Source organism: Primulina tabacum, chromosome 5, assembly GCF_025594145.1.
Source record: "Primulina tabacum isolate GXHZ01 chromosome 5, ASM2559414v2, whole genome shotgun sequence".
Lineage (NCBI taxonomy): Eukaryota > Viridiplantae > Streptophyta > Magnoliopsida > Lamiales > Gesneriaceae > Primulina > Primulina tabacum.
Window position 1 is genome coordinate 2,566,299 of NC_134554.1, and position 13,304 is coordinate 2,579,602.

The 13,304-nt window shown below is 34.5% G+C and overlaps 3 protein-coding genes across 11 annotated transcripts; 2 read left to right on the top strand and 1 right to left on the bottom strand.

Moving 5' to 3' along the window:
• The first annotated feature begins 2,212 nt into the window (after positions 1–2,212).
• Positions 2,213–6,209, top strand: LOC142545442 (nudix hydrolase 8-like). 2 transcript variants are annotated; one of them, XM_075652629.1, is made up of 9 exons: positions 2,213–2,326; positions 3,568–3,830; positions 4,493–4,558; positions 4,674–4,811; positions 5,022–5,099; positions 5,187–5,237; positions 5,346–5,380; positions 5,500–5,608; positions 5,849–6,209. In XM_075652629.1, exons 1-9 carry the CDS (start codon positions 2,311–2,313, stop codon positions 6,053–6,055), a joined length of 963 nt encoding a protein of 320 aa, XP_075508744.1. In that variant the 5' UTR covers positions 2,213–2,310; the 3' UTR covers positions 6,056–6,209. The 2 variants fall into 2 exon arrangements, with proteins under 2 accessions (XP_075508744.1, XP_075508743.1); XM_075652628.1 differs by lacking the exon at positions 2,213–2,326 and adding an exon at positions 2,439–2,855.
• A 667-nt stretch (positions 6,210–6,876) lies between these two features.
• Positions 6,877–8,905, bottom strand: LOC142545443 (uncharacterized). The gene has a single exon (XM_075652630.1). The coding sequence runs from the start codon at positions 8,705–8,707 to the stop codon at positions 7,169–7,171; it is 1,539 nt and encodes a 512-aa protein (XP_075508745.1). The 5' UTR covers positions 8,708–8,905; the 3' UTR covers positions 6,877–7,168.
• Positions 8,906–9,931: 1,026 nt separating this feature from the next.
• Positions 9,932–13,132, top strand: LOC142545444 (pentatricopeptide repeat-containing protein At5g47360). Of its 8 annotated transcripts, XM_075652638.1 has the most exons (4): positions 9,945–10,121; positions 10,428–10,474; positions 11,079–11,271; positions 11,543–13,132. In XM_075652638.1, the coding sequence occupies exon 4, from the start codon at positions 11,624–11,626 to the stop codon at positions 12,845–12,847; it is 1,224 nt and encodes a 407-aa protein (XP_075508753.1). In that variant the 5' UTR covers positions 9,945–10,121; positions 10,428–10,474; positions 11,079–11,271; positions 11,543–11,623; the 3' UTR covers positions 12,848–13,132. The 8 variants fall into 8 exon arrangements, with proteins under 8 accessions (XP_075508749.1, XP_075508752.1, XP_075508753.1 ...); XM_075652634.1 differs by having other exon boundaries at positions 9,932–10,058; positions 11,079–13,132; XM_075652637.1 differs by having other exon boundaries at positions 9,932–10,058; positions 10,428–10,470; positions 11,079–13,132.
• Positions 13,133–13,304: the final 172 nt, after the last annotated feature.

Consider the following 13,304-nt stretch of genomic DNA (forward strand, 5'->3'; position numbering starts at 1 on the left):
CAGGTTCAAAATTTTATTTTATTTGGTTTTGTTTGGTTTTGTTTTTTTTAAAAAAAACCAATCAGATGACAGCAACATTGTCATTCTCTAGACGTTGTTTACGTATATAATAATAAAAAATGTTGCCTAAATGTACGTACATAACCAAGATTTCTTAGGGTTTAACATCAGAATGTGCTACAAGAAAAGCCAACTCAAGGGTTTGGTAGATGCTATCTATATAGATAATGTCCTCGTTTATCTAATATGTGACACGCTTGTTGAGTGATAATTCATACTCACTCGTCCATAGATTATGGTTGAATGAAATTATTTATCATTCAATACACGTGTCATGTGTTGAGTGGATAATGACACTATGTATATAGATAACACGAACAAAACCCAAATGATCAAGCCACCTGGTTGGATATTGCGATCTAATTCAGTAAAAAATAAATAAATAAAGGGAGCACAGTTTTATTGATTTAATTGGCGATATATTCCACTCCTCAAAAGAAGACACAACAATATCATATCTCTCATGGATATAGAATAATAAATTAATGGCGAAAAAATATATATACATGAAGGTTATTTAGATAATTTCAGCCACAGAACAGATCGAGCTGTCTGAAGATCATATTTTTAGTTATTTTCGAGGTACGTGGAACATATATTTATTTATTATTTAATAACATCAACTCTGATTTATTGTTTTTGAACTATAATTTAATTCAAACGTGTGAAAGCTTTCAACGAGATTGTCATTACCCAAATTGAAGAAAGGGGAAAAAAGTCACGAAAATATATTATGATATGCCCAAATATTGATTAATTATACATAAGATTAATCCACTATTTTTTTTTTCACAATCTGCTTTTTTTATAAATATTTCTTGTTTAATCTTTTGACTTCTTGATGGATTATTCTCGTTAGTTACCGTTGGGGATGGGTATTTGGCCGCTTTTCTTAAAAAAACAATGCCGGGTTCGTGCTATTATAGAATAATAAAAAGTTAAAGATGCTATAAAAAATTGACTGACGTGAATAAATAAAAAATATGTTTATTTTATGTACACTTACTCCTCTAATCAAATATAACATTTATAACATGCATTTAAAAGTGTTCGAGCTGGTGAAGTAAGAAATACTTGTCCAATGTGAGGAGTTCGATTCTCTAAACCAACATCTTCTCGTTCGAGTTTGTCACACATAGTTGCCCAGTATGATTTATTTGAATGACGTGGTTTGCAAACTATTGCGTTAGTTCGATAATTTACTCATTACGCACCAAAAGATAACATTTGAAACGTTCTCATGTCAAAAAAAAATATTATAACAAGTAAAAAGATATTATTGCCAAATATATAAAAGCATAAATTATATGGAAGATGAATACAAATTATTCAATAATAAATTAATGGGACAATAAAGAATGATAAGAGTTTTTTTGGATCTAAAACAACACCCATTCCTTATTTTTTCAAAAAAATAAATAAAAGAAAACTCGAGTCATTTAGATTATAAGAGACTTGCATCTTTTAACATGTTGAAACTTTAAGTCAAGGAATTTTGAAATTATGACATAAATCAGCCCAAGTCCAATGACCAAATTACCATTATACAAAGATCACGTGACTCCTGTCCCCTGGGCCCAATAACAAATAAAGTAATTTGAGCCCACGGGCACGGGGTTCAATCCCAATAACAGTGATTAGGATCAAACTTATGTAATTTTACATTCTTCAATATTTGGGCATAAGATATTATTTATATTTTAGCACAAGTGTGCGTGTTCTTGCATTTTTCATCTTATATAATTTTTTATTCATATTTATTAGCTTTTTTTAAATTATTATGTTTTAAGATTAGGTTTTGGTTTTGGCAATCGGCTGAACCTTCACATGTTTATGTCAAATTTTGATTTCTTGATATAGTCTTAGCAAATTAGCTGAAAAAAAAAGGAAATAAAGAAGGAAGGAAATTCCCGCAAATTTATTGTATTCTGTCTGTTTAATTTTAAGAAATTAATGAAAATTTAACATGTACTTTGATAATCAACTTTCTAATTATTAAAATAAAATATTTGATTCTTTAAAAAGATATCCGAATTAGTGTAACATGTGACTGTTTGATCAGAGAGGAGTAGTTCGATTCCCAACGCTTTCTTCGACGAGCTGAATGTTGTTTATCATCCTTTGCTTTATCCATTTTCTGTTGCACATAATTTTACTGACCCATATTTTTTTCCAGATTTCCAGACCAAAACCCTCGGCACTTCCGATCTATCTTGGCCTCTGTCCGTACGTGACCGGCGGACCCACGTGATGTGCATTTCACTTGGTTAGCTTGTGCGTTTCTGCTTAGATTTTTTTTAAGTAGAGTGTTGATTGCTAGTCTCTTTCAAGCGAAGCCTATTTCCCACCACAAGTTCTCGCTACGTTCCACTTCATGATACTTATAATTTTAAAATGTGGGATTTTTCATGCTCTTAATTATCCTGTTTTGTTTGTCTTTTCCACTTTGTTTTTTTGCCTGTATTCATAGTTTTTGCCAAAGGGTGAACTGTGAAGAATCCAAGAAATTTTCTTGTTTTCACGCAATAATGTGGAGGGGTTCTTGGAATATTTTCAGAGAGGGATAAGATGATTTTTGCTTTCTGTTAATGTGGGATTGTTCATATATGCGCATAGGATTGTCTGTCATCGGTTGATTTGTGGGCTAAGTTTGAAAGATCTTTGGTTCAAATTAATGGCTCTTAATATTTTTAGCTCAAAGTCATTATCTTCCGGTTCAGAGATGATGCTTTCGAACCCTTTACTAAACTCGAGACGTATCGTTAAAGGCAGTCCACTGGGGTGTTCCTGCAGAGGTAAAACTCTGGATTCTCAATTTCCCAAGACAAAAAAGGGCGCGTTTCTGTGAGGAAACCATGCATTTTCATTATAAGTTCTGTTTATTCAATCTTTAGCAAGCGTTTAATGAGTGCTTTGGAATGCCTTTTTGAGAAACCTTTTGCTGGGAATCAGAAAAAATTGTGAGGTTATTCTTGAAGAATATTGACTAATGGCTGTTCAAAAAACGCAAGATTCTATTAGTCCTGTCACCTGCAGAGAACGCTTTGTACACATCTGTTAAGAGCAACAATTGATGGTCATAGGTGTTTGAGGGTGATATAAGTTGTAAAATGTTTGAGTTGCGCTGCTATCACTAACTTTATTTTTCAATAAAATTGTACATGTTGCTTAAAAAAAGAGAAATTTTACATATTCGATCTTATAATTAGCGCTAGAGCTAAGATCATGTGTTAGTTCAACAAAAGTCACTATCATGGATGGAATGGAGTGACAACGATGCTCTTTTTCCATAGTTTCATGCTTGTAAAGGTTAAGGTATGATCAGAGTTGTATCAATAAAAAATACGAGGAAAAGATGTCATGGAATGGGATAAATTTTCCACTTGCTGTATTTTCAATTCACGTTGCATTATTTCTCTTGCTTTCTGACTTGTCTTTGATGGAAACAGAATATGCAAAAAAAAAAAATTAAGAAACTCCCGTTTTCCTTTTTCTCTTCATCTCCAGGCTATTGTCCAAGGGCTTCCTATTCAGAAACTTCACAGAATACCACCTCTGCAGTTGGCCAACATGATTATATAGACTCATATTCTTATCAAATCGATCGAATAAATGGAACGAGTTCAAGCGCCTTCATTAAAAAGATCGACATACTTGATGCATTTGATGATGAATATGGTGGAGTCATGGTAAATCCTGAGAGATTGCCATCCAATCCCAATGTGTTTGCACGGGCACTTCATTTGTCAGTGCACCATTGGAAAGTAAAGGTATATTCTCTTATGTAGTTTCCTGAACTTCACTTGTATTTTTATGTGAGAAGGCTTGAAATTTTGAGTTTTATCCATTACCATGTATTATTAATTATGAAAAGTCACCTTACACACCCTTGTATTGTCGAGTGTTTGGCTCGAGTTCTGCAATAATTTGAGTTATATGTCATTATATTATCCAATATTTCAATTTATTATCCTCATATTTAATGTTCTTTATTATCACATCACACGAACTTAACCGATCCTTCTGAGTATTGGTTTTTGGTCTCTTGATATGTCACAGTTTGAATTCGAAAAAATACCATCTCCCCTCCTCGAGCCTTTTTTATTTTTTTTTCCAAACGTGACATAATTTCAATAATCAATACCATATGAACTACAATTATTTCAAAACATTTCTTGATAGTTTGGAAAACAATCCCTCCAAATTTTACATCACGCATGTCAAGTTTGCTCTCCACCTTGAGATGTTCAATCTACTCTGGTATATGAAGTTTGGCTTTGATGTTATATGTTTCTTAATTAGTTCCTTAGTCTGAAACTGGCCAAAGTATTCCTTCCATGGACTTTGATTTTCATTACAAGGTGCCGGCTATTTCAGTTTTCTTGAAATTAATTTTTGAGGGCATTCATAATCTAAAGCTAAATAATTTTAGGGAAAGAAGGGAGTTTGGTTGAAGCTGCCACTTGAAAAATCTGATCTTGTTCCCGTGGCTGTAAAGGTAACGTCTGCAAACTTACAATTGAACAATGTCCAAATAATACCAAACAATCTCTACCTATTTTGCCCAGCATTTTCAAATTCGTGCCTAAATCAAATTGGTTAGCTTTACACAGGAAGGATTCCTGTATCATCATGCCGAAAGATCATTCGTGATGCTGACTTTCTGGATCCCGGATGGACCATCCCTTCTACCATCTAACGCTTCTCATCATGTTGGAGTTGGCGGTTTTGTGATCAACAATAATGATGAGGTTAGTTTTCATTGCTTTACGAAGATCCAATATTATATGAGGGTCCACTATATCCCATAACCCTCAATTTTTGGGCTGGCATGGTTATGACGTTTCACTTAGTTACGATGTTGGCCTGAAAATACTTGTACCAGGCCTTTGTCTTATGAATAAAAAATCAAATATGTTTGAAGATTTACTGAAATTACATTTTATTTTTCAATCAAACAGGTGCTAGTAGTGCAAGAAAAACATTGTGCTCCCAAACTTCATGGTTTATGGAAAATACCTACCGGTTTCATTCTCGAAGTGTGTTTTATTCCTCTGAAGTCTTAAGTGATTATTTGTCCAGGTACTTGTATCCCTCACTTGTAATAATCATATAATTTTTGTCAGTCGGAGGAAATCCATTTAGGAGCTGTAAGAGAAGTAAAAGAGGAAACCGGGGTATGTAAGATTACTTAATATTAGCTAATTTCTCTGTGATCAGTCAATTCCTCTATACCATACTGTGCGTAGATGTGGAATATGATATGATTTTCGCTGTTGTGCCAGATTGATACCGAATTTGTGGAAGTTGTAGCTTTCAGGTAAAAAACTAACTGCTGCATGTATTCAAGTGTATAGTGGAACGTTCAAGAATTCATTGTGCATAAATATGGCTGGTATTTTTCGATTTCATGATCAACCCTTGCATATTTCACACAAGGCAAGCTCATGATGTTTCTTTCGAGAAATCGGATCTGTTCTTTGTCTGCATGTTGAGACCACTGTCAACAGCAATCAAAGTTGACGATCATGAAATCCAAGCGGCCAAGGTAAGCATTATGGTTTTCTTGAGTAAGAACATTTCAATATGAAATTACCTGGTCCTTTTTCATGTGCTTCGACTTGTAAAATGATTTAGATATCAAATATGTGGTAAAACCAGCATCTGAAGGGATTATTATCTTGAGCAACTATTTAATAAATAATTACTCGAGAAATGCCCATCATTCCCATGATTATTCAATATTCTCACACGTTTTAACTGAATTTACGTGTTTGTCACTGCACAGTGGATGCCTCTGCACAATTTTGTGAATCAACCATTGATCCAAGAGGACAGGATGTTCAAGAAAATCATTGACATTTGCGTTGCACAACTGGAGAAGCGATATTGCGGATTATCTGTGCATCAATTATTCTCCAAATTTGATGGAAAATTATCGTCGTTGTACTTCAACGGCGTCAAGGACTGGGACTCCGACTGTCGAGCTGAGTAAAGAAAACCTTCTCCTACAGAATATGTGCATACAAATGTGATACTGTGTCATGTAAATATAATGTTTGCAGAATCTGTTCCTCAATTCCCTTCTCAATTCCCTTATTTTACTGGTGTAGCAACTGATGGGTTTATATGATTTGGTACTTACTGAAGTATTGATCGACTTGTGTCAGCATCTCTTTGTACAACATATAAATAAAAATCAATAATGCATGAAACTTTATAATCATAAAATAAATAACTTCATAAATATCAACCAATTTGTTTTGTCAATAAAAAATATAATAAAGTGAAATATATATAAAAAAATTGAAAATAATAACAAAGCAAAAACCTCAATCACCAAAATCAGATGAAATAGACATTTTTTTTATCAGGTACAACAAGTTTACTGTAAAAATTTTCTGAATTTGAAAAAAAGAAAAAGAGTGAGTTATATAACATTCATTCCATTGACTGAAAAAAAGAAAGAGGAAATGGATGGAGAAGACGTGGGATAGTGGAGAAAGTTATTTTGAACGACCAATATACTATTTTGCATGTCTGTTTAATATAATTAGGATAAATCACACCATCTATTACAAGTATCAAATACAGTTTTTTTAAGGGATTCTTGTTATAGCTTGTAAATCGGTTTAGACAATGTGTACCTTATTTTACAATGTTAAGAAGCCACTTCGCGATTATATGAAACAAAAGTTTGTGTGTTTGCGTGTTTATGGAAATTATCTTGAATTTTGGACAATATCACCGATCCATAGCGTGACAATTTGGTATTCAAACTGAACAAGCAACGTCGGTTAATAGATGCAATGTGCATGAAAGGAACGTATTAACTTCAAGAAAATTAAAGAATTCCGGAGAATTTTCTCAGGGAAAACACATGTTTTGAAATGGAGATGAGCCAAAACATATATTCGTAAAACCAACTCGAATACCACGTTCTACAAGCTTTGATCTAGTTTTACCAGATTCTGGCTTCAGAGATATTTATGAGAATAACGATCGCTTAGAATAAAGGATAAAAATCACAACCCATAATCTGTGAATGCAAAAAAGAAAATGCATACTGTGATATCTGATGCCAAGAAAACATGAATCTTTCAGCACCTCAGGCCTTTCCAGCTCCAGGATGCTGTGTATTAGTCAATTTCCTGATCGACTCAATTCTCTGTAATCTGATCTGCTCGCGGAATTTCGCTATGAACTCATCCGCTTTCTTGTCCACATCAGGTCCTACATCACTAGCAGTGTCATCGATTGCGGTTTCTTCATTATTGCCTGAACTCCCTTCAAAGCAATCATCTTCATTTTCTACCTCCGACTCTTTATCTGAGGGTTGTGTAAATACTTTTTCATCGAAATCGTAGTTCTCTTTTTTTGGGAACTTCTCATGATTGGCCAACTTTTCATTGGTTCTAAATGTTCGAACAGACTTAGCCCTTAACTCGGGGCTGGGATTCGTTTTTGACTGTTGCTCCAATACACTCTCACCCAATTTCGCTGGAGGAATACTTCTCACGCTTCGCCTCATGACCTTCTCAGAAGAAACGTTGTCATCTATAAATAAGCCCGAATTCGATTTATTCATTACTAATTTTGGGAGAGACGTTGGAGGATGTGCATGTGGAGGAGAGGAGAAATTCTTTTTCCTTGCCACATGATCTTCGCCATTTTTTGCATGGGATTCGGATGAAAAAGATGGTGAAGGAGATGTTTTTTTTGGTGGTGAATTAGGCATTGATGACTTAAATGATCTAGATTCTAGCGTTTTCGACTCTGAGTCCTCATCCTCATTTTCCTTCATCTCCATCCTTCCTGATCTCGATCTCCATGGAATTGGCGAGGGGAAGACCATGTTTTCCTCCATTATCCCCTCCAAATTTTCAGATCTCAACCCTTCAGAGCTCCCATTTCTTGATATTCTTGATATTGGCGAGCTGAAAACGGCATTTACCTCCTTTTTCCCCTCCAAATTTTCAGACTTCAACCCTTCAGAGTCCCCATTTCTTGATTTTCTTGAACTGGTGATAAATCTTTTTGAACTTCTCCGGTCAAATGAACCCTTTCTCCCACCTAAATCATCTACCGAATCCACCTCTTTAGGATCCAAAACCCGCTGTTTCAAGCTCCTAACGGGTAACAACAAAGGCTTTTGGCTGATTCCTGAACGGGTACCATCCTCTTCTGTTACACCAGAGCTTTCTTTAGCCACTAACACAACGGGTTCCCCTCTTACATATTGAGAATTCCATGTTTCAACCTTATTTTCATCGACTACAGTTTGGTTTTCAGATTCATCATCAAAAACAGATGAAACCTGAAGCAACTTAGACACATAAGAGTGAGCATTGTCAAAGTTTAAGTTGTTATCTTTTTCCGTCCCGTCATTTTTCTTGCTAAATAATCCATAAGAAACAGCTATACCCACAAATATCAGTTGCAGAAGCTCCCAACTTCTAGCATTTATGGTTTGGTTAATGAATTCAGGAGCTTGTGAAGGAAAGAATGGAAGCAAAACAAAGAAAATTACAACAATGCCAGCTTTGTACAAAAAATGGTTGAAAAACTTACTCGTGCTAGCATGATCCGAAGAGATTTCTTTGACTAGTTTTTTGGATTTCAAAGTTTGAGAAGCTGCATCTGCCATGGAAGAACACAGAAGATAAACTTGGCTTCGGATCTTGGATAGTCTTGCAGAATGTAAAAGAAGAATTGTAAAGGAGGAGCAGAGTCTTAGAGACTAAGCAAAAGTAAACAAAGTGGAGAGAGTGGGGGAGAAAGTTTTTGGGAGTCGTGAGCTAATTTCAAGCTATGATTTTCCTCCTATTACCTGTAAAGAATCACAATGTTTGATTTTATATATATATATATTTTTTGGTTCGAAGTAAACATGTGATTTCATTCCATACATCAAACTAAATATATGCTGGTCCGATCAGAACAATTAAATTATTTTCCTATATTAAAAACTAAAACAAGATTGGGGAGGCAAATAGGTTGCGTGGATGTGGATTGGATTCTTCTTTTGGAGTGCATACGCTAGCTTTTGTTATTAAAAAATCGAATGTATTTTATTGGGAGGGTATTCTTTCCTTCGCTTGTTCATTGTACACATTCTTCAATTTCACAGTTGGTAAAAACTTGTATGAGATAGTCTCACCGGTCGTATTTTATGTGACAAATATCTTATTTGGATCATCCATAAAAAATTATTATTTTTTATGCTAAGATTGTTACTTTTTATTGTGAATATCGACAGCATTGACTCGTCTCACAGATAAAAATTCGTGAGACCGTCTCACAAAAGACCTACTCTTCGTAGTTTTGGTGGAGTTGACATATGATTCTTTTTGTGTGTGTACGGTTTTGGTTGAGTGTGTATTGGAACGTTATGTATGGTTAAATTTGATTTTTTATATAAATAGTCAAATATTTGTCATTTGATTTAATTTCAATTAACTAATTTAATTTCAATTAATTTGATCAAGGATAATTCGGAAAAAAAAAACTAGTGAACTTTGTTAAGGATTGATTGAACTAGAAAGTACCAAACCTTGATAAATGGAGTTTTTTGGTATTAAAAATAACTGAATGCCTTTTCAAGACAAAAATTTATTACAAGACTTTTTTTAGTTATGAAATATTTTTAACGAAATTTTAAGTAATTTTCATAAAAATATATATATTAGAATTGAATTGGTAATAGATTTTGAGAAAATTAAGAATTGTCATTCAGAATTCTTAAAAAAAAAGCATCAATTATTAACTTTGAAATCATTATAAAGAATTAGTGTATTGTAAAATTATATTTTTATCAAACTTAATTAATTTATATATAAAAAAATTTGCTAACAAATTAGATCAACGCTGGCAAATAACCAAATTAAAAAGATGACGGAGAAAAATTATGTAGATTCAAAAATTCATTCCAAATCAATCCAAAATCCAACTGGAACACACACTACTTTGATAGCCGATTTTGGATGATGATGAAATTGGTATAGAACACTACTTTGTGCCTTTGAAAGTTCATATCTTGAACAACATTTTGACTTGATCGGGTATTTCCCTTTCGAGTCTAATGTTTTCCTGATTCTTTTTTCATGGGTCATATTGTCGTTGTATTTTCGATGTTCTTCAAGGTTTAAGCTTTCCAATTGATTTAGAATCAGACTCAGACGTTGAGTTTCATCTGCCGATGGTTTTCAAAAGCTTATTAGCTAATTTTCAACTTTTTAAGTCCTTCAATGTGATTCATTAACCAATGCTTTAATAGAAATCTTCGTGGGTTGTAAGTTTCTAATTTTTATAACCCTATTAGTGATGGAACTTGCATTTCTTTGACTAAGAGTTGTTTTGTTTTACAGGGAATTTATTCGGAGGATCATAAATGTTGCCACTAGTTTATTGGTGAGTATCATGCTTTTGATATTTCTTAAATTGGCTCGAGAAGTGTTTCATAACTTAATAAGTTTATAATGGTGAACCGTATTATTGATTTGAATTGATGCTTGTTGGTTTAAACTGAATCATTGTTGGCATTAAATTTTCATTGTCACGTTGATGAAATTTTCTGTGGTTGCTGGTTGCTATTTGCTGACTACGTGTTTGCGTAAATGTCGTACTCAACTTTACTAATCGAAAATGATACGTACATATGCAACGAGTTGCTATCATGTATGGTGTTCTCTGTTTGTGTGTGTACAACCATCTGTATTAAGTTAAAAGAGCCGTAAGGTGGTTTGATCCATCTAATCATATCCGCATGAATAATCCTTTTACATAGAGCGAGATCCCCCAAGAATTGACAATAGACGATCTCATGTTTGTATTTTTTACTATCTTGTAAATATTTAAGTTAGATGGTCATGTTGCAAAGTTTTCCTTAATGTAACTTTTGGTTCATGCATGGCAGATGTGAATAATTGGATTTGTCAGTGGGTTTTTAACATTATACATATGCCAAAATTGAGATCTTGAGATTTTTTGTTTACTAATGCTTTCATTTGTACATGCAGTCTGATTTTTTCTACTCCACAAGACTGCATCGCAATCCCCATTTTCATCATAAAGAGCCATTTTGTCTCTTGGGCTGATAACCCATTCTTATTTTATAACTGATTTTCCATTATACTGTATATGCTAAAATAAAACATACGGTGGCACTCATACAGTGGTTGCGGTGCCTCTGATGCGAGGCATAATAAACCAGTAAGCACTGCATTTTGTCTTTCTTTTCCTTTCACTGTGTCGAACCAGAAGCTTGATTCTTCTCTTTTTCTCGTACTCCATTGACGAGTCCCATTTATAACTAAAAGTTTTGAGATTGAAGTTGATCGAGATAATGCCATCATTCCTCCCTATCTTCAATCACCTTTCTTCCTTAATTCCATCTAAATCCCCATTTTTTCTACACCCAAATTTCCTTCTTTTCAGAACCTATTCTTCACCAGCTGCTCAAAAGTTCCTCACTCATTTACAGAAAAATCAGAATCATGTGGAAACAACACTAAACACTGTGAAAGCCAAGCTGGACTATCCTTGCATCACACACGTCTTAAAAATGTGCGCCATTGATAAGCCCCAATTGGCTCTCAGGTTCTTTATTTGGGCTGGCCTTCAATCTACCTACAGGCACAGTGCTTATATGTATGCCCAGGCATGTAAATTTTTGGAGATTGATCGAAAGCCACAACTGGTTGTTGATGTTGTAAATGCATACAGGGCTGAAGATTGTATTGTTAGTGTCAGGATGTTCAAGATTATTTTAAATTTATGTCGAGCTGCTAAAGATGCAAAACTAGGCTTATGGGTTTTGAGGAAAACGAAAGAATTCAATTGCAGGCCAGACACGGTATCATACAATGTAGTGATTAGACTAGTCATTGAGAAGGGTGAGTTAGATGAGGCGATGGGGTTGATGAGAGAGATGGGTTTGATTGATCTCTATCCGGACGTGATCACATATGTTTCGATCACTAAGGGGCTTTGTGATGCAGGGAGGTTAGAGGATGCATTTGGATTGATTAAGGTCATGAAGGGACATGGATGCATACCAAATTCTGTTGTCTATTCTACACTCCTTGATGGAATTTGTATGCATGGGAGTTTGGAGAGGGCATTGGAGTTCTTAGATGGGATGGAGAAAGAAAAGGGAGAGCGGAAGCCAAATGTGGTAACTTATACATCTGTTATTAAGGGTTTTGTGGAGAAAGGGAAGGCAATGGATGCATCTAGGATTTTGGACCAAATGTGTTATTTGGGAATCAGGCCAAATAAAGTTACAATTGTTTCTATCTTGGACGGGCTTTGTAAGGAAGGGCATCTAGATCAGGCTCATAAAGTGATTGACATAGTTAGTGTTACTGGTATTCAGTATGATGAGCTATATAGTTCTCTTGTTGTTTCCCTATGCCGCGCTGGGATGTATAAGGAGTCAGAGAATGTGTTTAGGATGATGATTACTCGTGGTATGAGGCCTAATGGTTTGGCTTCAGGTAGCATTATAGAAGGGGTATTTTCAGAGGGACGAGTGCTAGATGCGTTTGGCTTTATTGATTCTCTAGAAAAGTATGGAATTTTGCCACCCATTGATTCTGAGACTTACTCAGTTCTCTTGGCTGGACTTTGTCAAGGAAATCATCTCACGGAAACGACAAAAATTGCTAATATTATGGCAGATCAAAGAATTTTGCTGAAACGACATCATGCTGAAAATATAATCAAATTTCTTAGAAGTGTTGGAGAAGACGGTCTAGCTTCCCGTATTGCTAATGCTAATAGTTAATGGCGAGCAAGATTTGTGCTTTCATGTGACTGCCTTTTGAATGTTTTGGCAAATTTTGACAATGCCAGATAACCTGAAACGAATGACTACGGCACTGTGGCTTGTTATGTGTTTAGATGAATGGATTCAATATTGATTGATTTTCACTGTTGAAGTATTGGCTTCTGGCAGCAAGGTCATTGGCGTAACAGAGAAGGTCCCTCCTTATTCTTTTGATTTTTGTGAAAAAACAATTTGTTTGTTACAGATTTTTTAGTAATTTATGCGACCTTGTTATTTCTTTAACCTGTTTCATAGTTTTCGTTAGAGAATGTATTAACATTATATATTTTGGCAGCCATGAAACGCTGATTAAAAGTAATAATTATGTCCGATTAATGAAAAGAAGATAACATATGCTGTTGGACAAAAATAAATGTGAAGTACTTGATCTTATTTAATATTGGCTTTGTTAATT